Source organism: Pongo abelii, chromosome 16, assembly GCF_028885655.2.
Source record: "Pongo abelii isolate AG06213 chromosome 16, NHGRI_mPonAbe1-v2.0_pri, whole genome shotgun sequence".
NCBI classification, from domain to species: domain Eukaryota; kingdom Metazoa; phylum Chordata; class Mammalia; order Primates; family Hominidae; genus Pongo; species Pongo abelii.
In genome coordinates, this window is record NC_072001.2 from 35,415,012 (window position 1) to 35,442,788 (window position 27,777).

The following is a 27,777-nucleotide window of genomic DNA, read 5'->3' on the forward strand; positions in this document are numbered from 1 at the left end:
GGACTTGAAGGCACGAATTGCTCACCACTGTCCACACAGCTTTGTGGCCGCCTTAGAGTCTATCTCTTTTAACATAACATTGGGTTCTGGCTCCAGGTATGGTTCCTGGCACAAAGTTGATAATAACTGGTGAATATTGTTTTGTTTGATTTGTTATAGTTTTATTCTTTTTTTTTTTTTTTTTTTTTTTTTGAGACAGAGTCTCACTCTGTCGCCCAGGCTGGAGTGCACTGGCACAGTCTCGGCTCACTGCAGCCTCTGTCTCCTGGGTTCAAGTGATTCTCCTGCCTCAGCCTTACGAGTAACTGGGACTACAGGCACACACCAGCATGCCTGGATAATTTTTTTGTATTTTTATTACAGATGGGGTTTCACCATGTTGGCCAGGCTGGTCTCAAACTCCTGACCTCAAGTGATCCGCCCGCTTCGGCCTCCCAAACTTCTGGGATTATAGGCATGAGCCACTGGGACCGCTTTATTCCTAATACCTATGCTAGGCAGGGGTTACATGGATATAAAAGAGAGAAATTGGGAATATTTGTATAAGATGGGAAACCACAGGCCAGGAAAGCATTACCAAAGGGTGGTAGAGGATTTAGTCTGAGCACCGCCCCTCCCCAACACACATACCACATGCCTTCTCCTCTCGAGGCTAGAATTAACCCTCACCCCACCACCAGCCACCAAAAATAGTAGTAGCTGCTGGGAACTCAGAAAAGAATTTTCTATGAGATTACTGTCTAAAACAAATGTTTATTCTAGCCATTTATAAAGAACACTTATGGATTTACAGCAGCTTAGGATAGCGAAAAAGAAGTAGGGGAATGGTAATTAATGCAAGTACGAATTTGTAAGGCCAAGTGAGAATCACGTTCCTTGTCGTGGCCCAAAAGGCCTTGTCAGACCCAAATGGAGTCTCCTCGTTTTAGTCTACAGACATATGGAGGGAAGTGACATGATGGAATAATTACATTCCCAAGCCGTGTACCCCCAATCTGTGCTAGGACCACTCCCCTGGCCAGTGCGGAACCAGGTCAGCTGGTGGAAGGGGCTCTGAATGGGCACAGCGCTGCCCGGCCCTGCCACTCCCACCTCATCCCATCCAGAATGGGCCCAACACAGTTCCTGCTAACCCTTATCCACACCTCCTCAACCATAGTCCCCAGTGACCTGCTTCCTCTGTGAAGCCCAGGCTGACTGGAAGGTGATCCTCAACAGAAACTATCAGAGAGCTTTGGGTCTGGGGCGGAGGGTCACCTCCACTATCACAGTGTCTTGGTGTTAATGTCATCTGTTGGTTCAGCCATTCATTGCTTCTCTCTTCCCTAAGCTCCTGCAGATCTCCTTTACTCATTTCTTTCGTGTAGGAAGCTATCTCCTTGGATGCTGGGTCACTAATTATAAACTTCCTATGCATTTACCTGGCTCTGGTTTGGCCCCTAATGTCTTTATTTCTGCCTGCAGGATTGTCATTGCCATTGCCCCTTTTCCTTACCTGGGAACCTGGCATACTCTGCTTATCCCTTGAGCTGACACACCAGGGGGCCTGGAATTCCTGTTGGTGAAGTCACTACTTTAAGAGAATTATCCCAGAAATCCTCTAAGTTGCAAATCATATAGGAGCAGAGTACCACATGTTAATTAGCACTCATTATCATGTTAGTAGAGAAGCTTACCCAAAGGAATGATACATAGGACCTGCTATGTCATTGAGAACAGAGAGGTGGGGCTCAGGTTCTGGACAAATGATGTCATAGGTAAGTGTAGTTTCAGAAAGGAAGGTGAAGTGGGAGCTTTAGATAATTGGAGGCGGTAGGCCTGTATATGGAACCAGATGCTAGAGAGCCCAAGTCCATATTCTTACTTTTTCACAGTTTTGTGTCCATATCCTCACTGAATCCCAACCACCACCACAGTTCTATATCCCGTTATTTTTTCAATAATAACTGATACCTCAACTTAAGCTCCACTCTGACCCTCAGCTAAGCCATATAATTTCAGCAAGAATTATAAAATAAAGTTTTTAAAGGACAAACATGAGCCTTAACCTTAGTATTAAAGTCATGCTTAGCCTTCATACAAATTGCCAAGTTGAGACTTCATTTCAGACAGCAAATAAAAGTTATATGAAGGAGCTAAAAGTGCTATTGCAAATTACCTATTTGAAACGGCTTTTTCAAAACCTGCTAAATCACACCTCTCCTAAAAATGCTTCGTTTCCAAATTATTTCATTTTGGGGTTTTGTGTGTATGTGTTAGAGGGGGTGGGGTTTGTGGTGACTACAGAAAAATTAGTTAAATTCATAGGATAAAATTTGAACTTTTGCAAATGAGTAAACAGCCAAAACAAACACCACTTCAGAAAAAAAAAATACACGTTTTCTCCTTTTGAAAAGCAAGCAATGCTTAAGCAAAATACCTTAAAAGTGAACTAAAAAGCTTTTCTAAAATAAACAACTCTGCTTGTGATCCTAAATTGGGACCACATGTAGATGTGAAAGCTACAAATGCAGTGCACTCAGAATTTGCGTCTCTGCCTTCACTGTTTGCGTGCCTCTGAGTAGATGATGATAATGTTGGCTTTGGTCCCCAAGGAGCCTGAGTTTTTTAGATCCTAGTATGGGGGGAAAAGCAGAAGAAGAAAGAGAAGGAATGAAAACAAATGCCTTTCAAGACAAAATATCCGAATGGGTTTCATTTTGCTTATCTGCCAACAGGCTCAACCCAATTTAGATCTCTCCTACAAGGACAGGATAGTGCCAGCCGGGGTGTCTGCCCTTGCCGGCTATGTGGGGCAGTCCCTGTGAGAGACCGGGCTCGAATTCAGAGCAGAAGGATCACTCTAGCAAACTGCCAGGGCCAGCCCTCTGCCCTGAGGCAAGTCAATGAATAAGCCAATTCAGCACAGATAGAATCATTCCTTTGTTTTTCTCAATTACCAAATGCTGTGTGCTTTGGGGGTCACTTGTCGTGTGAGTTTAGAGAATGTGGATATTGCAACATAAACCCTCACCATTCTAAACAGCTTAAACTAAATTCTGTTCCTAGGGAGGAGAGCTGAGGTGATAATATCCATCTCTAAGTATAAACTATCGTGTGTTCATTTTCTCATTATGGGAGACAAATTTCTCTTCTCCGCTAGTGCTCATGGTCTCTTCCACCAGGCACAAACATCAGATGTGTGTTTATGTGGACATATTTTGTCCCCTATTATTGGAGAGCAAGCTCCTTGAGAGAAGGGATTATGCTGCCTGGATTTGTAACTTTGTTAGGCAAAGCATGACTTTATTTAGTTTTGAATTGATGAGGAGGCACCGATGTTAGTAAAAAGCTCACATGTCCTGAGCCCTGTTGCTCAATACCTCAAACACAGGACCATGATCACCACAATGAAAAACATGCAGGATCATTAATTTCGGCTCTGTTAATTGTGCTATTAGGAAATGTTGACTAGATAGGAAAAGCAGCTAACATTCATGGAGTGCTTATTACCTACCAGGTACTGAGGTAAGCATTTTACATACAGTATCCGATTTGTATCCTCCCACAAGCATGTTATCCCCAGGTTAAAAGGGGAGAAATTGGGGTCCGGTGAGATTGGGAGGTTATGAGAATCCCATAGTGTGTGGCAGAATGTGGACTTGAACTCAGGGCCCTAACAAACAGGAAGCTATAAAAGCCTCTTTGTATAAAAAGTGCTCTCGTTTCTGTGGGTCCTCAGTAAATGAAAATAGTTGCTTTTCATAAATAGGTTTGAATGTTGGGACCCTCATTTCTCACCAGGAGTCAAGGCCGAAAGGTCTTAATACATAGAGTGAATTTTGAGAAAGGATGTGTGGAAATGACTCCGTTCTTCTCTTTTATCTCACTTCAATTACTTGGGATGCAGGAAGCAGAAACTGGGAGTCAGACATCTAAAATGTGAAGTTCCACCCTCATGTTGGCCATTCCTTTCAGCCTCCTTTCCCCATTCCTAGGGGCCAATCTGTTTGTCATTCTGCTGCTCTTTCTCCTTGCCTCTGTCTTCTTTCCTGTGGAGACACTAACGTGTGGTGGAACTGCCTGAGTGCTTACTGAGGAGGAGAAACCAAGCGCAGACTGTACAGAAGCTGACTGATGAGCCCTCTGGTTGTGGACAAGTGATTGCGCTTTTTGTAAAATTGTGTATGTGTTTACCTCAAGTTGTGAAAAAAGAGAAAAAACAACTTTTGAGGCAAGTTGGACCTTAGGAAGGAGATTGTGGGTCTCGGGGCTTCTCTTAGCCCCCAGTGCCTGGTGCCTGCGGCCGGTGTGGCCTCAGGGAGTCCCAGGCTGTTCTGTGGCCTCCAGAAGGAGCCACCCCGCCACTTCCTCGCCCCACTCCGCTTTGCCTTCCCTTAGCCTGGGGAGCCTTGCCGCCTCTCCACCTTCTCTCCTGGTCTCCTCGGGCACTCTCGCGCTGGCACCTTCACCTCTGTCAGAGTCTGAGGGGAAACCAAAGGAGGCCAGGCGGTGTCTGGAGTGCCCCATCCGACCGCTTCAGGCTCCCAGACCGCTGACAAAAGGAAAACTGGTCTGTCGCTTTCTGAATGATGTATCGAGACCGCAGTGTATTTTTAGCATCTGCTGTTTGTGGTAACATAAGTGAAAACTGCTGGATCCGTTCCCTTCAGCTGAATGGCGGGTATTCAGGCGAGTGTGCTCACTCCCTGCCAGACGCTCCTCACAGAACTCCCTTTTTACGAGGTGGGCAACTGGCTCCCTGGCACCAGGCTGCCCCACCACAATTCTCCTTTATTGCCCAGCGCCAGTGCCCAATTGCGTGAGTCCCCAGGGCTGCAGGCAGCGTGAGGGGTGCGAATGGGACGATGCTGGCTGCGGGCTTGTCAGGGTGTTCCCAAGTTGTGTGGCAGAGTCTGGAGGGCAGGGGTTGTCCGGATGTTCCAAACCTCCAGCGTGAGGTGGGCACTCAGGTGCGAAGGAACCATGGTGGCGAGGCTGACAGGTGGCGTTCCATCTCAGAGCCATTTTGCCGGGGCCTGGCTCTGCAGTAGTCACTGACACCGGAGATCCCCTGAGTGACCTGGAAACTATGAGAGACCACAGTTACCCCGACAGGTCATTCTACTAACTGTGGCTGTGGAGCTCCAGCTCATCTTTGGAAGATGGAAACGCACTGGAAAGGGTATGAATGGACACCAAAGGCCTCGTGGGGGCTCTCCCAGTGCCACTGTAGAGTGAACACAGGGCTGGAATCCAAAATAGCACCAACTTGCTGAGTGGCTTTAGGCAAGAAACCTTTCCCCAGGTCTCACTTTCTCACTTGGAATGATGAATAGTGATTCTTGTCCTGTTGACCTCACTAGGACGTTTTTAATAAGGATGAAAGCACTTTGAAACTGTTCAAACCATAACATTACAAAAAAAAAAAAAAAAAAGAGTGACGAAGTAACGCAGGTCCCATTTATGTTCTTAATTTCTGACCAACCTTAACTTCCATCAAAACTGCCTCCACTAGCCCCAGCCAGGAGAGCCCTTGCATCGTGGTGGGACATCATCACTCTGCAAAGGACATCGCTTATACTATGAGAACTCACGTTCAAGGGAGGTGTTTACCTCCAATACCCACAGAATTAGCGTAAGTAAGAAATGGGGCAGCAGGATCCTTTCCTTGCAAAGTGTGAGCAAGTGCCTCTGTAGAGTAAAACTTTAAGTAAAAGGACTACAACGGCAGTGACAGCTCCTTTATCTGAAACTGCAGACTTTTAAGAAGGTTCTTAGCAGCCACACCGATGTCACAAGTTCCATAAAGCAAGACCACCTAGGCACTCTCTCGGAGCTAATTTTATCTCACTTTATATATAATCCTAATAAGCCTGGCTCTCTCATTTTCTAGTCCCTTGTTACTGAAAATGTGGCTCATGGACCAGCAGCATTTGCACTATCTGGGAGCTTGTGAGGAATGCAGAATCTCAGGCCCCACCCTTCTTCACCTTGAATCAGAATCCACATTTGGATAAGATCCCCGTGTGTGTGTGTGTGTGTGTGTGTGTGTGTGTGTTTGTGTGTGTTGTGCAGGGGAGGGTAAAATTAGAAGAGACTTGCAGGGCCTAGGTGCACTCAATTTATTGTATTTCATTATGAAAAGGATTTGGGATGACTAGAATTAATAACTTAGAAGGAGTGAGGTGACAAAGAACATTAAAAACTATTGCATCTGGGACCATTTAATATAGGTTTTTTGTTTTTGTTTTTGTTTTGAGACGGAGTCTCACTTTGCTGCCCAGGCTGGAGTGCAGTGGTGTGAATTTCGGTTCACTGCAACCTTCACCCGCCAAGTTCAAGTGATTCTCCTGCCTCAGCCTCCTGAGTAGTTGGGATTACAGGCGTCTGCCTGTAATTGTATTTTTAGTAGAGATGGGGTTTCACCATCTTGGCCAGGCTGGTCTTGAACTCCTAACCTTGTGATCCACCTGCCTCCACCTCCCAAAGTGCTGGGATTATAGGCGTGAGCCACCGCGCCCGGCGCATTTAATATAGTTTTATATCCAAATGCCCTTTAATACTCTGAGAATACACTGTTACAACACTGTATAGTCATTGATATTCCCAGTAATAGTCCCAAATTATCAAGAACAGGCAAAGTCATATTCTCCTGCTGTTTAAAGTATTTACCTAATATTCATAGTGGAAAATTCTCCTTTAAAATGATTAAATAAATCTTGATCTTAAACCGATGCTTCGGTGATCTGAATACTACATGAAACAGCATATTCTCTCTAAAGAGATAAGTGAGATGGTAGTATAATTGGAAACCTCAGTTAATTCAGATTTTGTTTTTTATGCACAACATTTTGGAGAGTCAAATTATATCAAGATAAAATATGATAACAGAGATTTACTCTAAAATTAAACAATGAAAAAAACCCTACCAGTGCAACAAAAAAGCCATGACTGTTCAGAGCCAAGTAAAACTTTGGGGGTCAGAAGGTATTTAATTTTCATATTTCTGTTTACTAGGTACTAACAACTGATCTTCAAAATCATACAGACAGGAAAATGGATTTGAAACCCAAGGAGGTTTTTAAGTAACCAGAAAAGTTAGTGCCCTGTTCTGGACAAGCGATCATTGGAGTTGTTAGACTCCAGCTGCTTGTCCTTGGGAGTGCTGTTGGGGGCTCTGTTGACACCAAACAAGACCATGAGTGGCAAAGTTTGGAGCTGAGGTTGAGCAGATCTCCAAGGCCAGGGACAGACTGAACCCAACCAGGTCAACTTCCCAGCTGAATTGCCAACCTCAAAGAAGGGAGAATTGGAGGAACATAGCAGAGGGTGAAAATGCAGAGAAGAGCAGGATGCGGTCAAAAGATTGGCAGATTTTTATGGAGGGTTCCAGCACAGGCCAAGAAAGAGATTTAAGGGTTCTGACTCAAATAAGACCAACTCTCCTTCTTTCTCACTCCCTTGACAATTACATCTGAGTGCAACTTTATTGCCATGGCGATACAAAGAAAGTCTACCAATGATTTGATATCTAGAGCTTAGAAATAAACAGCTGCATGGTACCAATTTTATTATATAAAGCAAAGTTTATATAAACGCAACTGGGCTTAAAACTCATTTGGCAAGAATTAAATATTTTCCATTTATTCTAGAGACATTTGTAGAGTGCCATGGCTGTGGTGGAAACATAAATAAAGCATCATCACAGGACGGGATTAATTAATTGCCTGAAATAATTTCAAAGCTGTAAGTGAAAGATCCTATCTTTATTAATGGTATTCTTTTCTCAAATCAGATTTTGAAACCTCACAAGCTTTTGACTCATCTCTCTCCTGTGCACTGCTAGAAATCTTATTTAACTCATGTTGCAGCCACCCTAATTCCAATCCTTGTCACTTCACTCCTGAATTTCAGCCATACTCTTAGAGCAGAACTTCCTAATTTTTCTCCAACCTAGCTTTGTACAATGGTCTGTTCTCTGTACCACCATCTATTGTCTATACTACAATACATTATGTTGGGAATATATCTTATTATGTACTACTGGCTTATTGTGTTAGTCATGAGTAACCAACTAGAATGAAGAACAAACTAGAGAACAGGAACTATGTCTTTCACATTTATGTCTTCTATAGCACCTAACGTAATTATTGCTACACAGTATGTTGCTACAGGGAGTCTTCCATGACCTGGATCTGGGCTAGATACTTCTCCTCTACACAACTGTGACACACTGCCATATCCTGGTTACATTATCAGTGCATTACAACTGGCTGTATTATGTTTGTTTCTTTTTGTTTCTCTATGAACTATGACAGCAGAGCCTACATTTATCTGGTTCATCATTGACCCTCTAGTACCTAGCCCAGGTTTTGATTATATATTATGTGCTCAATATATACTTTTAGATTGAGTTATTTATTGTTGGTTAGTACAGTAAGACAGTTAAGGAAGCTGGGATGAATAGACCAAATGGCATCCATAGCATCATATTATTTTGTTTGACTTGGCTTCAGGTACAATAGATCAATATAACCTAAATATTATAATGAACCAGATAACTGGCACTTGGCCCTTTGTAACTGTATAATGTTAAAATTATTATATTTTCTATACCTGTTTAATTGTCTATAAAATTCTAGCTCCTGGAGCGCAACGGACAGCATTTTTTACTTCTGCATATCTCCTTCAGTTCCTACCTCAGTGAGTGTTTCTTGATCTGACATCATTAAATGCAGTTTAAAAAGAGTCTGTGTTCTAATCTATCTGCCTAGTGCTAAACATCTGTTGCTTCCTAACAAGTGCTGCATTCATTTTAATGGCACTGGTGCACAGAGGTAAACAGAGCCTTGGCAGGCCTTCCATAAGGGAAACTGTTTGCTTCCTTCATTAATTACTAATGGAGCATTAAGACATGCATTCTGCTTTGAGCCAAGTTGGATAATTCCTGGCACTTAATGCTAGGGTGCTTTCAAAAGTTGAGACATGTATTGACACACCAGAGAGCCTGCCCTATAGCAAGCACAGTGGTGTCTATAGTGCCAACATTATATAAAGCTTCAAATATATCAATACCAAGTGTACTGATATGTCTAACCTTTGCATCTATTGGGTTAATGTGGAATCACATGTATCCCTACACTAGTTCTGAAGGTAGCTATCACAAATGAACTGGATGAATCATCAGAAAGATACAGAAAGGTTAAAAATAAAAGGATCATCAAAGATTTACCAATTAAACACAAATCAACAGAGTGAGAGTGGCAAGCTAATAGAACTATAAATCAACATCTGATTTATCAGTTTATATTTAGCAGCCAATTACCAACACAATTAAAATGAAACATTTATACCCTTGGATATGCTAACTAGTACAGCATCAAAATGATAAAAACAGTAAGAAATAAGAGAATGACAGTCACTTATTGTTAGTAGTAGATTTTAACATATAGCCATCAGATTATGATAGACTAGAGATAAAATATGAATATGGATATAAAAAGAATATAATTAAAATATTGATAAATTGGCTGTATTTAGATGTTTATGGGTTATATAAAATACCTTATATTACATATTCACATGGAAAATTTACAAAAATAATATGGTAGTTTACAAAAGAAATACCATTTTTTTTAATGCAGATATTTTACAGTTTCTCTCATTACAAAGCAGTGACCTAGATCTGGGCTAGATACTTCTCATCATTGTCATTACAAAGCAATGAAATATAATATAAATGTAAACAAAACAAACGAACAACCACTTGATGTTGCCTGAATGTGCGGGCTAGAGGAATCAGCAGAGGTAAGATTGTCCTTTTAAGGTTAAACTTTAATCAACACAGCACACAAAGACAGAGTGATGCAATGTTACTACAGAGAGACAATATGATCCCTAGGACACTGAGATCTAGTCATGATTCTACTGAATATATTAACATTTCCAACGGGGGAAAAAAAGTGTGAATCCAACGAAGAGCTGGTTCAGCCAAAACAACAAAGGCAAGTGCTAGTGTTCATCCAGGGACAAGGGAGCCTCATTCAACTAGACTTAACTAATCCAGCCTGTGGCAGGATCCTCCTTCATGAGAAGATGGAAGCATGGTGTTGTTTTTGCCTGATTTTGCTCAAATTTCATGCACACCAAGGCACCTTTTGATTGTAAACCAGCCTGTCCTGTATTGGTCTGCATACACCATGATTGTGCATTAGGGGAACTGTGAGTGTGGGGCTCCTATGTCCTCATGGAGCTGGTAAGCATGAAATCCTTCTAAGAAATGATCTGCTGTGGTCCTGGAAAAGGAAGCTTCATGGGCCTTATAGAATGTTAATGCTACAAGAAAAGAAAGTCCAGAAATTAACATGCATTGGTATGTTAACTTGGTAACTTGGTAAAACAAGTTTTGGAGTATAAGTTGTTCTTATTCACTGCTGTGTTTTGGTGCTCAGAGTAGGTTTTGGTGCTCAGAGTAGGTTTTGGTATGTATGAGACACTTAAGTATTTGGTAGAGACATGAAACAAGTAGGAAAGGACAGAATTATTTAGCAAATGCTGGTGGGATAATTGGTTAACTGTTTTACATACACTAAAATAAATAACAGGGATTAAAGAGTTAACTTACAAATAGAAAATTAAAAGAATGATCCAAATGTCAGTAGTACTTCTGAAGGGGCAACTATTTTGTGCATTTAGAAGGATAAGAAGAAATCACAAAGGGAATAAAAATGACAAATCTGACTACATAAATATTAAAAACGTATGTTAGCAAAATACTATAATAGTAACCAGAATTCAAAGTCAGACAACATGGGAAAATATTTTCAGAAAATGCGACAGCCAAAGGCCTTGTATCTTTATTATGTAAAATGTTCATACAAATTGATAAGAAAAACATTGAAATTCCAAGAGCGTAAACAAACAGCTCACATAAAAGAAATTAAAATTAGTAAATATATGGGAAGATATTTGACCCAGCTGGTAATCAAAGACATTCAAAATAAAACAGTAATTTTAAAAACTTTGAATTAGCAAAGAAAATATAAAAATTGATTTTCATAAAACCCAATGCTTGTGAGAATGTTGCAAAATTTGTATTTCATATTTTGCTAGTGATGGCTTATAAATTGGTACCTCCTTTTTGGAAAACAGTTTGGCAATACAACATCAAGAGTCATTAAAATGTTTTATAGCCTTTGACCCAGTAATTTGACTTCTGGGAATCTATCCTGAGGAAAATTAATCCAAAATATGGAAAACATTAAATGTCTAAAATGAATTGGGAAACACTAAATGTCTCACAATAGGGGAGTGGTTAATATGTTATAGTACAGCCATTGGACTAAAAACTACATAGCCATTTATAATTACAGGAATAGAGACCATGCAGCCAAATGGAAAGATGCTTGTGCTTTAATATTAAATACAAATGAATATATACTTAGTATAAAAAGATACGTAGCAACAATTGGAGTAAGTACACCAAATTTTAAGTGGTTGAGCTAAAATAGCAGGATAACAGTGACCTTATCTTTTTTCATAATGTGCTTTCAGCCTGTATATCTGGATGGCAATTGCCTTCCTTTTTTGCCCCAAGTCCTGCCCAAGCTCCACGCCCAGCTTACAGAGCCCTACCCATCTGTGTTGATGCCACTCAGTTTCCAGCTTTTCCAAGAAGCCCTCCCATCCCATCAGCCAAATGGAACTCTCCCTTTCCCATGATCTTTTCTTTTTCTTTTTTTGAGACAGAGTTTTGCTCTGTCGCTCAGGCTGGAGTGCAGTGGCATGATCTTGGCTCACTGCAACCTCCACTTCTCGGGTTCAAGTGATTCTCCTGCCTCAGCCTCTTGAGTAGCTGGGATTACAGGCAACTGCCACCATGCCCGGCTAGTGTTTGTATTTTTTTTTTTTTTTTTTTTTTTTTTTTTTAGTAGAGCTGGGGTTTCATTATGTTGGCCAGGCTGGTCTTGCACTTCTGACCTCACGTGATTCGCCTGCCTCAGCTTCCCAAAGTGCTGCAATGACAGGCATGAGCCACCAGGCCTGGCCCCTTTCCCATGCTCTCATGATGCTGTATTAACATTTCTTTTACAGGATAATATACAATTTGCCTTGTATGGAAATAATATGTGTACAGTATGTGTCTGTTTCTGCAACTAAATTTCTAAAACCCTAGAGGGCAAGAACCATTTCATTTATTTTTCTCTCCCCACAGCAGAAGGCACAGGGCTTTTCCTATGTGATATGCCTGAATAAATATTAGTTGAAATTAATTGAATTGCACTGCAATGAACTACTTCTGATTCCCTCGCAGGTGGAGCTCATGAAGGACTTCAGCATTTGGGTCCTTTTGGCAACATCCCCAACATCGTCGCAGAGTTGACTGGAGACAACATTCCTAAGGACTTTAGTGAGGATCAGGGGTACCCAGACCCTCCAAATCCCTGTCCTGTTGGAAAAACAGGTAACGGACATGCCCTTGGGTTCCCATGGAAAGTTGGGGCTTTGGAAGGAAATCAGAAATTCTAACATCAGCTACAAATATTCCCAGAAATTGTTATTTCCATTCTGATGAGCCCATGTGTATTTGTAAGTAGATGGGAAAGGGAAATTTATTCTAGAATTTTTGTGTGAGCTCTGTGTTCAGACACACCCACATAGGATTTTCCCTTGCCAAGGCTTTACTTTCTTCCTGTGTCTCCCCTTCTTTGGGAATTGATGCACTTTTCTGCACTTGGTACTCCTTTTTTTTTTTTTTTTTTTTTTTTGGAGATAGAGTCTCGCTCTGTCACCCAGGCTGGAGTGCAGTGGCGCGATCTTGGCTCACTGCAAGCTCCGCCTCCCAGGTTCACACCATTCTCCTGCCTCAGCCTGCCGAGTAGCTGGGACTACAGGCGCCCGCCACCATTCCTCGCTAATTTTTTTGTATTTTTAGTAGAGACAGGGATTCACCGTGTTAGCCAGGATGGTCTCAATCTCCTGACCTCGTGATCTGCCCTCCTCGGCCTCCCAAAGTGCTGGGATTACAGGCGTGAGCCACCGCGCCCGGCCTGCACTTGCTACTCTTTTAATGAAAGGGGAAACACTTTTTTTTCCTTTTCCATGATACAACTTCTGCTGAGTTTTAATGTCTTTGGAACTAGTTAGTTTGTGTATTATCCATGCCTGTTTGTTCTCCTCGCTGATCATGACAGTCGACATTCTAACAGTGTCATGCATCAACACAGTTAGCATCTATCCTAAAATCCTGTTTATTTGGGGGCCAGGAGGTGGCGTGGGAGAGAAGAGGTTCAGGAAGAAGCTGCTTAAGGAAGAAGGTTGAAATTTTCTGTGTTGTTCATGCATCCCACTCACTTTCCTACCCACTAATGCCATGGAGAATGGTGAGTGGGCTTCACTTACATGCAGCTTTGAGCAGCTGACCTTGGTGGTTAAGAGTAGTGGCTCTAGACTCTGACTACCTGAGTTCAAACTCCAGGTCAACCTGTGTGACCTTCAACAAGTTAATTAACCACTTTGTACCTCAGTTTCCTTATTTGCAAAATGGAGGTCATTGTGGGAATTAAATAAAATTATCCATGTAAAGCATTTTAGCACAGCACCTAGCACAGAGTAAGGACTCTTTAAATGTCATCCTGATTATAATTAGCTTTGCTGCCCCTAGTAAATAATGCACCTCTTACCTTGGGCTTGTGTTAGCTTCTAGCACCAGAGTAGTCTTTTCCTGCAAGCCTGATAATACTAATAGTTTGTATTTATCAGGTTGGTGCAAAAGTAATTGCAGTTTTTGCCATTGCTTTCAATAGGAAAAACCGCAATTACTTTTGCACCAATCTAATATTATTTCTACTTTATATTAAGAAAACAGAAGTTTAGAGAGTAACTTGCACAAGGTTATCCAGGTAACAAGTAGCTGAACCAAGACTCAAACCCAAGTCTACCTGATTAAGGACTGTGTACTCAACCACCAGGACATACTGCCTTGCTCTGAAAGTTGTGATAAACATTGACTACTCAACTTTTTTCTTTTTCTTCTTTTTCTTTTCTTTTTTTTCTTTTTTTTTTTTTTTTTTGAGATAGGGTCTTACTTTGTTACCCAGGTGGGAGTGCAGTGGCACAATTATAGTAATTCTCTGCCTCAGCCTTCCAAGTAGCTGGGACAACAGGTGTGCGCCACCATGCCCAGCTAATTTTTAAATTTTTTGTAGAGGTGGGGTCTCATTATGTTGCCCAGGCTAAGCTCAAACTCCAGAGCTCAAACGATCTTCCCACCTTGGCCTTCCAAGGTGCTGGAATTATGGGTGTGAGCTACCACACCCAGACTTTTTTTTCTTATGATACCCATAACTAGTCTGACCTCAGCTTTTCTTAAACACAATGCAGGCTGTCTCTGAAAGAGACTGTCTTAAAAAAGATGCTCCTCCTTTCATTTAGGATGAGGCCTCTGTTTTCCGTGGGGCACAAAGCTTCCATCTTGAGGCAGAACAACCAACGTAGTTGGATGTGACACCAAGCCAATGTGTGGCTGCTGGGCCAGGAGGCAGAAAAACCTGAATCACTGCCTGGCTCTAATCATTTCAGCCACCTTCTACTTGCTTGTAGGGTTTTGGATGGGTAGGAAGAAAGACTAGATCAGAGTTTAGAGAGCGACAGTCTCCATTGTTAAATCCATTGGATGTGGTACAGTGCAGTGATTCTTAAAGTGTGATTCCAGGACCACCAACAGCAGCAGCAGCACCTGGAAACTTGCTAAAAATGCAACTTCTCAGGCCCTACTCTGATTCAACCTATTGAATCAAAAGATTCTGGGGGTGGGACCCAAGAATTTGTTGTAACCAGTCCTCCTTACAGTTCTAGTGCACACTGAAGTTGGAGAATATTATAGGAGAATGGAAAGAGGTCCAGAGTTTGAGCCAAGAGATCTGAGCTCTAGTGTTGACTGTAGTATGCCACTTTCACTTTCTTGAGCCTTAATCTCTTCACCTATGGAAGTAAGACATAGGCAATGCCTCCAAAGAGCATACAGTGTAGTTCTAGCTTGTCTGAAAACAAAAACAATAAAAACACAAAATCATACAGACCTATGGAATCAAGCTCTAGCCTGTGCACTTAGGAGCTCTGAGAGGACAGCAATCAAGCTGGCCTGGTAGAATTGGACAAAATCCCAAATCCAGACACTTTCTTGTCACAGGTTGTCTGCCATTTCCTTTGCTGTTCTTCCATGAAACTAACATATTCCCTCATTCTTTGTTCTGCCACAATCTGCATTCCAAGAATGAAATCGCTTGCTAAATTTAGCCATTATTTGTGAGGAATTGCTTGAATTATGACACAACACAGCACAGTTGAGCAATCCAAGAATAAAACCTTGACTTCTCCTTTCACACCATGCTCTCCTCTGAATCGTGGCCCACTCACCCTGGATAGAGCAACAGAGCTCAAAGAGTCCATCTCAGCTTCAGAGAGAGGATGTGAATTCTAGGGCACATCTTCAGACCCGGAGACACCTTCGGTTCCCAGAGCAGGCTTTATCTGCATCTCAGTCGGGGCCCACTCAGAGGTACACCAGAAACAATTATGAAAGGTTATAAAGGTGCCATATGCAGATTGCCTGAACTCTCTTGAATTGGTATATTTTCCCACATGTTAATTGCTGTATATTGTGTAAGTTAGATAAATAGCTCACTGAAAAGTGGAGAGCCGCATTAGGGATTTGTTCAGAATGCTGATGACTTCCACACTAGCTGTATGCTGCTAAGAGCTGAGAGACTGTGTACTGAAAGCTTAAGAGCAGTGTCAAGAACTAGACAACCTGGCTAATTGTAAATAGCCCCCCTTTCAGCATTGACTTTGATGTCTCATTATGTCTTTCAAATGAGACCCTCCTTCCTCCCCCTAACCCTGCACAAAATTCACAATCCCTCCTCTGTCCCCCTTTTTATTGCTGTTGTCTAAAATATATTAGACATGGGAAAAATGACTCTTTTTAGAGCATCATGCCTAGTAATGATAGAATTTACATAAAAGCAGCATCTGAGAGAGATAGCCTTCTTTGGTTTGAATGGAAAACTTGCTTGATTTCAAAGGGCAGTCATAGTATAAACTGTCAGTTAAAGGGAGATGATGGGAAGGGAACTAAAACATATTGCAAACCTATTGTGTGCCAGGTGTTCTAAATGTAATCATCTCTATTCCTCACAGCAATCCTGTAGGTAAGTATTTGATTATTTGCATCTCACACATACATGAACAAACTTGGAGACACCAAGTTAACTTTCCAAAGGAACTAAGCCTATCTATATCTTAGGAGCTGGGATTTGATCCTTGAGCTCTGCTCTTGTCTGACTCCAAAGCTTAAGCTGTTATCACAATAAAACACAACATCAAGTGGTGTGTGGAGATTGTTGTTGTTGTGTAATGTACTTTCTCCAAGAAGCCAAAGTAGTTTCTAAACTGCTTGCTCAGGAGAAAACAGAGTGAGTCATGTGCAATAGAAGTATGTTACTTAAGGAAACACTTGCTGTCGTAACAGATAAAAACATTTTATGGCTCAACGTAATAGAAGTTTATTTTTCACCCGTGTGAAGTCCTGCCAGAGGTGGGTGAGGCTGTGGTGCGGTGGATGGTTCAGCACCCCCGACTGCCATCTTTACACTTGACCCCCACAGTTGCCCTGGCAACATGTAACAAGCTGACCAGAAGATGGGGGTGGGGAATGAGGAGAAGTGGAGCATAGTATGAGAGGTTTTTATGCTTTTAGGTGACGTATTTCACTTCCAGGCCTGGGAATGGAATACATCACTTGTGCCCACATTCTGTTGGCCTCCACTCAGGCAAATGACTCCACGTGATTGCAAAGCAAGGCTGGGAAATAAGTCTAGCTGGGTGCTAAGGAGGAAAGGGAAGTGGGTTTGGTGAACACCCAATGAGTCTCTGCACAGGAGTGGGAGTTTGAGATGAGCAATCCTATCTAACTAGATCTTAGAGGGAAGGTGGCTTCTAGTGTTCTAAGTTACTACTGATGTGAACAGATTCTGACCTTTGGCTGCCTAGTTGTTTTTGATAAATTAACTCTTAGAATAATGATAAATGTCTTGGCCGTTCCTCAAAAACCTTTGGCTGTTTGCAGCAGATGATGGATGTCTAGAAAACACCCCTGACACCGCAGAGTTCAGTCGAGAGTTCCAGTTGCACCAGCATCTGTTTGATCCGGAACATGACTATCCAGGCTTGGGCAAGTGGGTAAGTCCTATCTCAATTGTTAGTAGATTTTGCACTTTGGTACTCTGAAGGTGCTGATGGCAGGGATGAGCAATATGGGCAGAAGGAGAGAAGAAAAATTATTTAGAAGCTAATTTTTCAGAAATCTCTGGTTGACAGAGCTTCAAGTCATGACTATTCAAAACCACACTTATGTGTCCAGGCAGCAGTATACCAAATCCATCTAAAGAGACAGCAACCTAACATTGACTGTAGTCTCCAGAGGCTTCTACTCTGGTCTACTTCACAGCCTGTGTCATACACATCCTACATTTCACCAGTGTTTCATGCATCTCTATAGGGTTTTATCAAAGGATATGATTTTTTTTTAAGTGACACAGAAAATTTGCAAATTTGATCTCTAAACTAAGGGAGATGATCTCTGCGGAATCAAGGGAATAAAGATGCCAGAGCTTAGAAACAGACATATATAATTCTGCTTTATAGAAAGAGAAAAAAAAATTCCAAGATGTGTAGCAGGGAGATTGCTGTCGGTCCTAGGTAAGTGCGCATAGCTGTCAGTTAAGGGAGTTGTTTATAAGCACTTGGAAAGAGAAATCATGACCATTTGGCATCAGTGTGCTAAAAGCAAGTCTTGCCAATCTAATTATATTCTTCCATTTGCCAGCATTATGCATTTATTTGCCAGCTTGATGAAGGAAATGAAGTGGGCATGGTGCATCTGGACTTTTGCAAAGCATTTGACAAGATCGTTTTATGCTCCCCTATTGGAAGAGGTGGAGAGATACAGCCTAGGCAACAGAATATCACCAAAATGGGGCTTGTTAAAGAGTCCGTGTAAATAGGGAGGGAGATTTCACATGGTATTCTGTGTGTCTTAGCACTACCCCACTCCACATTTTTATCAATGTTTGTAATAAAAATATAGAACAGGTACTTCTCAGATTCCTAGAGGATGACATGAAGTTGGAAGAGATACCATCAGATGACAGAGTTGGGATTCAAGAAGATCCCAGCAGACCAGAACAATGAGCCAAACAAGATCAGAACTGAGTGGGGATATGTCTGTGTTCCTGTGGTTGGGCTTATGTAAGCAGATGCTGAAGCCATGGGAGAAAAGTGGGAAAATACCTACGAGTGTTCATTCACATGCAACAGTAGGTGGCCAATACGTCTGTGGAATGAATGAGTGAGTGAATGAGCAAATATTCCAACTCCCTCAGCCCTTCTAAAGTCCTCACCTCTTCTCAGCTCATTATTGGCAGATGGCCTTGCTTACTGCTTCACTGGGAACACTGAAATTTCAAAACTAAGCTCCCTCCCTTCCTCCTACATTGTTTTAGAGAAATCTTCATTAATGACCACTTTTATTTTTTTCAGCATCTTGCTTTAACATGCATTGTCAGTTCCCTCTGTCTTCAATGTACACACATTTCCTGTCTTAAAACAACAAAGCAACAACATTCCTAAGTTAATTTTGCTTCTTCCAGTTTGCATTATTCCATTTCCTTCTTTCTCATAAACAGTTCTGTTTGGAAGAATTGGTTTGTGGAGCCACTTTCAAGCCTAGTAGTAGAGCTTAAACATGTTGAATTAAATAGAAAAACATCTATAAGTTCTTGAATAGGAGACTGAAATAAGAAAAGCCTTCTATAAAAGAAGTTATTTTGGTGGCATATTAAAGGATGAAGTAAAAGGAGAAGACACTAATCCTAGACAGGAAGAAAATATGGGGAGTCATTTCAGTTATGATGACTGTGAACACAGTGAAGAAGGGTGAGAATCCAAAACATTTTAAAGGGGGAAAAACTAACTAGAATTGGTATGTGGAATAAATATAACATGAAGCGGAAAGAAGAGATATGTCAGGTTGATATGAAATGGACAATATGAACTTTTTCTCTGAGTGCATTTTAGAAAGAAAGAAAAGAGAGGAATAGAGGGAGGAAGGACGTGAAAAAGAGAAGAGAGAGTGAGGGAAAGAGTAGATTACCGAGGAGTACTGGGAAGGGATCCACAAGAGGTGATCAAAGCATTGCCAAACAGAAGCAAAAGCCAGGTTCAATAAGGCACAAAGAGAACATATGGAGCCTGCTGTGTTCCAGGCACTGTGCTAGATGCTCAGTATACAGGGGTCATCAGGACATGGTGCTGGTCTTCAGAGAGCTTATAGTCCCATGGTTGAGATGAATTGCATGAAAATGAAATGAACCCAACTTAGCACCACTCAGCTTCATGTTTTGTCTGTATTCTGAGGGCCAGGGGCAATTATTAAGGAAGATGGAAGACAAGGGTAGAGGAAGATCCAGAACTAAGGACTGGTGTGGCTGATTGGGATAGTAGCCATGGAGGAAATCAAAGGCACTAGGGCAGCACTGAAGTTTCAGGCGGGAAGATCTTCAGCTTCACCGGTAGGCTAGAAATGAGAAAAAGAAAGGAGGGAGACTGAGTCAAGGTGTGAGTGAAGGCAAGGAGCCCAGTTGGTGGCATGATGAGGTGGGAGGGATGAAAACATCTCTTTGCAGCTTTCCTCATCTCTTCTTGAAAATCTTCACAGATTTCTCTCACCAAATTCCACTCACTTCCAGTGCCCCAGTATGAGGCCAACCACGGTCCTTCAATCTCTGTGCTTCCTTCTCGAAACACTGACTTGAGTTTCTCTCAGTCTTTCCTATTCTTTGTCCACATTAGAGCTACAGACTAGAATCTAGGACCAAATGTAAAAGGAAAATATTAGAGATCAATGACCAGGAACAATGTTTAGATACCTTTTATCATCTGCAATTATGTGTTTGCTTAAACTTAGGTCTCCTTGTTTATTTTCTCATTACCACCTACCAGTAAAACATTGTTTCCTTGGTTTTCACACGGAAGTGTGAATTGAGTATGTCTTGCTTTTCTAAACTGGGAACCACAAACCTTCCTCAGTGCTTATATGGAATGACAGTCTCAAGCTGGTCTTCAGCCCAACCATCCTTTAAGTTAACAGAGTCATCATCTTTCATGATAGAACAGCACAAAGAGCCTGCTCCTTATCTGCTAATAATGCTTCCTTGTTTTTGACAGTAGCTGGAGCTGAGCTGCATCTTTAACAATGATTCACATATTACACATTTCAGTGTCTGTCTTGTTTCCTGCATTTCTCTCTCTTTGTTAGTGCATCAAGACACATTTATTAACGGCACATCATATGCCTTCCGGGCCCCGTGTTAGGTAATGGGAATACAAAGATGAATGATAATAGTAATTGTATTACATAATACATAATACTATAATACAATAGTAAATAGTAATGTTTATTGACCACATACTATATGCCAGACTCCTTTCTAAATACTCAGTAATCTTATTCAATCTGCCCATCCTTGTCATTCTCACTTTCCAGATGAGAAAATGCAGGCTTGGAGAGCTGAGGAGCCTGCTCAGCCCACAGAGCTGGGATTTGAACCCCATCATCTGACTCCAAAGTACTTTACAAGCTGAATACGTTCCCTATCTTTTCACAGCTCATTGCTCCTAACCTGTCCTGTGTGGTGGTCCTATTGAGCCCTACCGAGGGCTGGCTGCCTTCCAGACAATGTGTGTGACTACACCAGTGGTGACCACACCAAAGGCTGGCTCCTGTACATGCCAGCTACCCACTCCCCCTTTACACATTAACTGCTGAGTGTTATTTACTTAAGAAAAAGTTGTCTCAAAAAGCAAATATTTTTCCTTTCCAAATGTTTTCACACCTTTTCATCAGTAGCTGATCACAGCCAGAGCCTCAGCCACGGGGATATGAGGGACCAGGCCCCTCCCTGACTTGCTTTGTCTTTCCTGACCTTAACATGTTTGATGAGTTGAATGCTCTTCAATGTGGATTTGACTCAGGTTTCCACGTGATTAGACCTGCTTAGTATTTTATGTCCTACTTAGTATTTTACATCAGGAAGCCCATGATGTCAGTTTGTCTCATGACTGGCAGTGTTCACTTTGTTCACTTTGTTAAGGTGCTGCCCTCCAGGTTTCTTTGGTGTAAAATTCCCTTAGAAATTAATAGTTAGGCCGGGCGCAGTAGCTCACACCTGTAATCCCAGCACTTTGGGAGGCCGAGGCGGGTGGATCACGAGGTCGGGAGATCTAGACCATCCTGGCTAACATGTTGAAACCCCGTCTCTACTAAAAGTTAAAAAAATTAGCCAGGTGTGGTGGCAGGTGCCTGTAGTCCCAGCTACTCAGAAGGCTGAGGCAGGAGAATGGCGTGAACCCAGGAGGCGGAGCTTGCAGTGAGCCAAGATAGTGCCACTGCAGTCCGGCCTGGGCAAAAGAGCGAGACTCCGTCTCAAAAAAAAAGAAAAAGAAAAGAAATTAATAGTTACTCTCTGAGAAGAAGTTTTGGGGCTGTGTAAATATTCTGCTCCTCGTTCAACTTTTAACCAACAAATATAACATCCATTGATGATGCTTACCAGATTCAATGATAATGATGATAGCTGCAAAATGATGATTTTCTTACTCTGCTATTCTTTCTGCATTTACTAGTTGACATTCCATTCTAAGCAAGAGTTTCCCCTGCTGTTCTATTTATTTATTTATTTATTTATTTATTTATTTATTTATTTATAAATGTGTTTATTTATATAGTATAAGTATGGATTCATGGATTCCATAATGCATATTATTATGTATTTTGGTGTTCAAACGGTCCTAAATTTGGCCAGTGGGAGTCTCCTCAAGCTTTATTTTCTTTCCTTTTGACAGGACCCCATCATTTTTTTGAGCACTTCTTTACTTTCTGACCTAATTAGCTATTCCATCTTCACCCATCCTTGTACTTTCCTTCCTAGCCGTGGAATTAGACGTTTCTCCAGGAAGCTCCCTGGCTGTATTTAGGAGTGTAATTTGAAACCAGGATCTGGACAGTTGTCCAAAATCTTGATGGCACTATGGAAAGCCCTTTTAATGAACTTGACCCTGCTACTCACATGGAAAACAGGCTCACCACTCCCCAAGGAATCAACAAGGAATGGGTGTGAGGAGAGATAGCTGATTTCTTTTCATTCAATTTGTATGCTTCTCTTACCCATGCCATACCTGCCAATGCCTTCAAGTCCATACAATAATAGGGCTAATTAAGAATGTCCCAGACACTTTCATGCAGGGGTAGGGAAGCATTATCCTGCTAATCCTAACCCTGGCTCTTAAGGAGACATGGGGACCATCTTTGAGAGGAAGATTAGCCAGGCCTTTTGCATTTCATTTTTTTTTTTTTTTTTTTTTTTTTTTTTTTGAGACGGAGTCTCGCTCTTTCGCCCAGGCTGGAGTGCAGTGGCGTGATCTCGGCTCACTGCAAGCTCTGCCTCCTGGGTTCACGCCATTCTCCTGCCTCAGCCTCCCGAGTAGCTGGGACTACAGGCGCCCGCCACCACGCCCGGCTAATTTTTTGTATTTTTAGTAGAGATGGGGTTTCACCGTGTTAGCCAGGATGGTCTCGATCTCCTGACCTCGTGATCTGCCCGCCTCGGCCTCCCAAAGTGCTGGGGCACATTTCTTTTTGAATGAAGACTCTTATGGGTATGATCTGCCCCCAAGATCTCCTAAAGAATTAAATGATGCTGCCTTTACCTGGCTGATGCCACAGTGGAACTCTGCCAGGGCTAGCTGACAGTCCCACCCCATGGTAGTAGCTCTCAGGTTCTTCCACACTCCATCCAGCTCAGGCAGCTGAAAACAATGGTGCACATGAAGAAGCCATGTCCTCACCCCTTCCCGGCCTTCCCAGCTCTAACACCAGCTCTTCGGATATTCTCTGCCTCAGGAGTTTTTACGTTCACAGAAAGGCAACCACAGACTGTAGAGAATGAGCCTCACAGCAATATCCTCATTCCTCAAGGAAACGATCTGCAAGTCTGCCTTTTCTCCCTTCCGATATTAAATTGATTCATTCCCCAAGTGAGCAGGAGATAGAGGCTGTAGCCAGTACTGGCGTTTTTGGCAGTAGAAGCTCCTTCACTCTGGCACCGCCTCCTTGCATAGTTGAGGTTGGGCCAGAGATATGCATTGTAAATTGCAGGTGGGGTAGATTTTAATGAACGTGAAAAATGATGAAGCTCATTCTTGGCATTTGTCATTTTCAATTCCAAATCTACCACTAAAAATAAGTCTTTATAAGTGGACAGCTCAGAGGATACATGTTGTATAAACTTGTTCCTTACCAGAACTCTGTCGTTGTCTTTGTTTTTTTTTTTTCTTAATGTCAGGGTATTTTATTTAGAACAAAATGAATCACCTCTTTTATAAATCATTTTCCTCCAGATAAAAAAAAATCAAATAAATAAAACAACACAAGTAAAGCCCCCCCCACCCCAACAAATCCCCTTCTGCCTTTCTGCCTTCAGGTTAAGTGTTCTGTCTTTTATAATCCCAATAGAAGGGAAATCTGTTGAGCATGTGTCTGATATTCTAGAGCTCATTTAAGCCCACTATGTGTTTGAAATACAGCAATATGTGGAAACACTTATACAAACTGTGGTAACAGAGCCCTGCCCCCCGACCCAACATAACTTTCCTTTCTGCCAAGAAGTTTTTTGGCAGTTTTTAAAAGGTTCACTCTATTAAAAATGTTATAGACCAAATGGTTTTCCAATTGTCTTGACTGGGGGCACTGACTTACGCCACAGACGAAATGGTTGCAGAAGTCAGAATGTCTCATTTATTTACACAGGGGATTGTTGTTAATAGTCAGACACTACTCTAGAGAGCAGTTTATAAAAAGAGAGTTAGATACAAAAATAAATGAGATAAAATTATTTGTTTTAAACAAAGGCTGTTCAAAGTGAGGAGATGGGTTTCCAGCACCCCTCATGTTTTAAAATGTCGTATTTCCCTGTTTATGTGATTGTTGATGACACTGGTGTGCCTCAGGGCATTGCAGAGGACTTTATTAAAAGCCGAACCACCACCAAGGCTTTTCTCTTGTGGTCTCTTTCTGACACGACATTCCTTTCATCTAGTTTTGTTTCCAAAATATGTGTATGCAAATATCTAGGGGACACACCAAGTATTGCTTTTAAAATAGACATTCACCAAATTTGATCCATACTTCTGCATTTTTTGTTTTCTTTTCTCCCCATTCTAGAACAAGAAACTCCTTTACGAGAAGATGAAGGGAGGAGAGAGACGAAAGCGGAGGGTAACACGCGCCTGGCTGGATTGTTGCTGGGATGCTTGGAGCTTTCCGAGTGGGGCAGTGAACAGGCTGAAACCCTCACTTGCTGGGAAGTCACAGAATCCTCCCTTGTGTAGTCCTGAGAAACACTGGTCTGTGTGACAAGGGCCACACCCAGAAAGTCTGTCCTTGGTTTCTGCGAAGGCTTCCCCAGGCTTTAGCAGATGATTTTTAGTGGAACGCCCAGTCTGTGGTGATTCCAGCAACTCCGTTCCATTCAGGAAATGTGTATTGCTTCCCCCATCAGTGTGGGACATATCTGGAGGGACGTGAGGGTCTGTCTGCCCTCCCAGGGTCTGTAGGCCAGTGGGGAAAACTGATCACACATCTGCATCAATTCTATAAAAACACAGCACAGAAACAGGGAAGTGCTGAACTGCATGCTCCAGGAAATAATTTTGAAGGAATTCGGGAGCAAAAGATGAGATGAACAAACCTAATTTCTCCTATATATCTTCTTTTCTTGGCCTAGCCAGACTGATGTAAAATCTACTACATCTATAATATTTGTTTGCTGTCTGTTGAATTTACTGCAGGCTTAGTTTTTAACCATCCCAGGGCTGCCCAAGGTAGGAACTTGGTCTAGATACTCCACATTTAACTACTTCATATACAGTGTTGCCTCATGTAAAACTCAATGTCACATTTGCTTTGGCTTTCCAGGGTATTTTATAGCATCAAGACTTAATAAGTGATCAAGGTCCATTCTGCTAATCCACTGGTACCTTACTAGTCAGAAGGGCCCGGCCACCTACCTGCCTCTTTATCTGATCAGATGAAAGTGGGAGAAAAAGCAACCCCACTGTTACATGGTAAAATGCTAGGAGATAGTGACCATTTTAGTTAAAACATACAAACCAAAGGGCGTACTCAAAGCCACTGACTATTTATTCAGAAGAGCAAGTGCCTGGATCCTCACAAAATTTGGGAATCTGGGCAGTGGTCATTGTGGCCATTCTGAAGGGTTTTGCAAAATCCAAATCCGGTCAGAGAGAGCTTCAAGAGGTGTGGATTTTCTGGCCTCAGCATCAGTCCTTAGGCCCCCACAACAGAAGGTTCCAAGCCCCTGTACTGCCTGACAAAACACAGAAGACATACAGCAATTTTCTATGCAAGAAGTAGAAAATTTTTACCTCTGGAAACAAATCTTTTTTGAGGAGAATTAACGGAGTTATTAGGGTTTTTTCTTTGTGATTACAGCTTCCAATAGCAGAGGGTGACAGAAAGGGTCCAAAGGGTATAATGTGGTCTTGAGGGAACATCAAGAACTTCTATTCTAGGAGCTCAAAGTACACATAATTTACCAGTAACACGGCTTGAATATCACCCTACAACACAACAAGAACATTTCCAAATAAGAGCAATGACTGACCCAAAATGAATAACTTAGCTTGAAGCTTTAATTGTCTGTACTTCCTGGCCCACCATTCCTTCTGCCCTGACTCAGTGAATGACCATGGGTCACGATTTAGGTCATTTTTCCATGAGACTAGTGATTACCAAAACTCAGAATGCTGGCTAAGACACATGTTATAAAGGATTTTACTTTAGCCTCAATTTCCTCCACATAGGAAAGGCTTAGAATTTAGAAAAAGAAGGGTCACTTTGACCCAGAGATATCAAATTCTTCCTATTCTTGGGCATCTACAAAGACCCATTCTCATGCCTTAAACCATGGGCCTTTCTGGATTGATAAGGAAGCACGTTGGCCCTGCCCATCATCAGGTCTCAGATGATGTTCCCATCTTGATTGAAGACATTAACACTGCCCCACCACCACCCCTGGTGCATGAATCAATATGAAGAAACTATAAGTTTTCTTTTTTGAACAATGAAGTCTTCCTTCAATGAAGCTCAGCATCTGCTGTGAGTTTCCAGAGGACATCGGAAGCAAAGATCCAATCCCAGTGGTTCTTCCAGTTGTGAAATGGGAATCATGTTCTCTGTGTGCCCTACCCAGTCTCTTGCCCAAGTGAGAGAAGATAAATATAGAACTGCCTTGAGTTTTTCAGAGCACAATTAAAGCCAAGGCTCAGCTGGGCACGGTGGCTCACGCCTGTAATCCCAGCACTTTGGGAGGCCGAGGAGGGTGGATCACCTGAGGTCAGTAGCTCAAGACCAGCGTGGCCAACATGGTGAAACCCCATCTCTACTAAAAATACAAAAATTAGCTGGGCGTGGTGGTGCGCTCCTGTTATCTCAGGTACTCGGGAGGCTGAGGCAGGAGAACCGTTTGAACCTCGGAGGTGGAGGTAGCAGTGAGCCGAGATGATACCACTGCACTCCAGCCTGGGTAATGGAGTGAGGAGACTCCATCTCAAAACAAAACAAAACAAAACAAAAACAAACCCAAAGCTCATCATTATTATTCCTAAGTGCTGGATTCAATACTCAGTTAAATATTTATCAAAAAAGTTCACCTGATTCCTCTTTTTACTTCCTCATTAATTTTCCCCCTCCCCTCCAACATTTGCATGTTGTAGGTCTGGGCAGGACTTCTCCCATGAGAGATTCTCCTCAAAGTTGCAACCAAGCCCCATATGGCTTTGTGCAACTTTATGTACTCACCCAAATCCAGTTGAATTCCTCGTTGCTTCACAAATAAAAGGTCAATCTACCTTTAAATGACTGTGAACTTTTAAACTTTTAAGCTGTATGTTGTTAATATTTGAGCTCTACTATTGATCTTATTTAAACAGCTTATGAACCTTTTAATCTCATATTTGATAAATTTGAACCTCTCATACCTCCTTTAACATATTAGAATTTTTGGAATAAATATTACTAAACAAAATTCTGATATGATCCCCTGGGGTAGGCCAAACCACTGTAATTGATAAAAGGAATTTCTATTATTTTAAATATTTCTAAGATGAATTCTCAGCAAGGTGTCGTCTTGTGACATGTCACTTTTCAAATGTCTGAGGACATTGCTCACTTTGTAATTCTCACCTACTTTGTGATGCATCTTTGCAGAGTGAGTCGGACCTTTCATGATTCATGCGTTTAGCAGTCAGAATGTGAAAGAACATTTGTAAATGCTAAACTCAGGTTTCATTCCTTCTCTTTTGAAGAATGTCTGCTCACCTTTCAAGAGTCATGGCAGGTTATATCATGGACAAGAGAGCTCCACCTGTGAACAGCCTCCATTCATACATGGGGATTGAGCATGCAACAGGGATTGCTGATCGTTTGTAACTACAGCTTCTTTCTTTCTTTTTTTTTTTTTTTGAGGTGGAGTCTCGCTCTGTCGCCCAGGCTGGAGTGCAGTGGCGCAATCTCAGCTCACTGCAGGCTCCGCCTCCCAGGTTCCTGCCATTCTCCTGCCTCAGCCTCCCAAGCAGCTGGGACTACAGGCCCCCGCC

General features: G+C 42.0%; 1 protein-coding gene across 2 annotated transcripts in view; it reads left to right on the forward strand.

The window, feature by feature from the left end:
* SCG5 (secretogranin V) overlaps positions 1 to 27,777 on the forward strand; it is a 56,540-nt gene that overhangs the window by 26,838 nt on the left and 1,925 nt on the right. Inside the window, exons 3-5 of one of the 2 annotated variants that reach the window (XM_002825241.5) lie at positions 12,296 to 12,445; positions 17,111 to 17,223; positions 24,323 to 24,376. In XM_002825241.5, coding sequence (XP_002825287.1) covers positions 12,296 to 12,445; positions 17,111 to 17,223; positions 24,323 to 24,376 — 317 coding nt within the window. The remainder of the gene's footprint in view (positions 1 to 12,295; positions 12,446 to 17,110; positions 17,224 to 24,322; positions 24,377 to 27,777) is intronic. The other variant, XM_009249643.2, reaches the window with a different exon arrangement.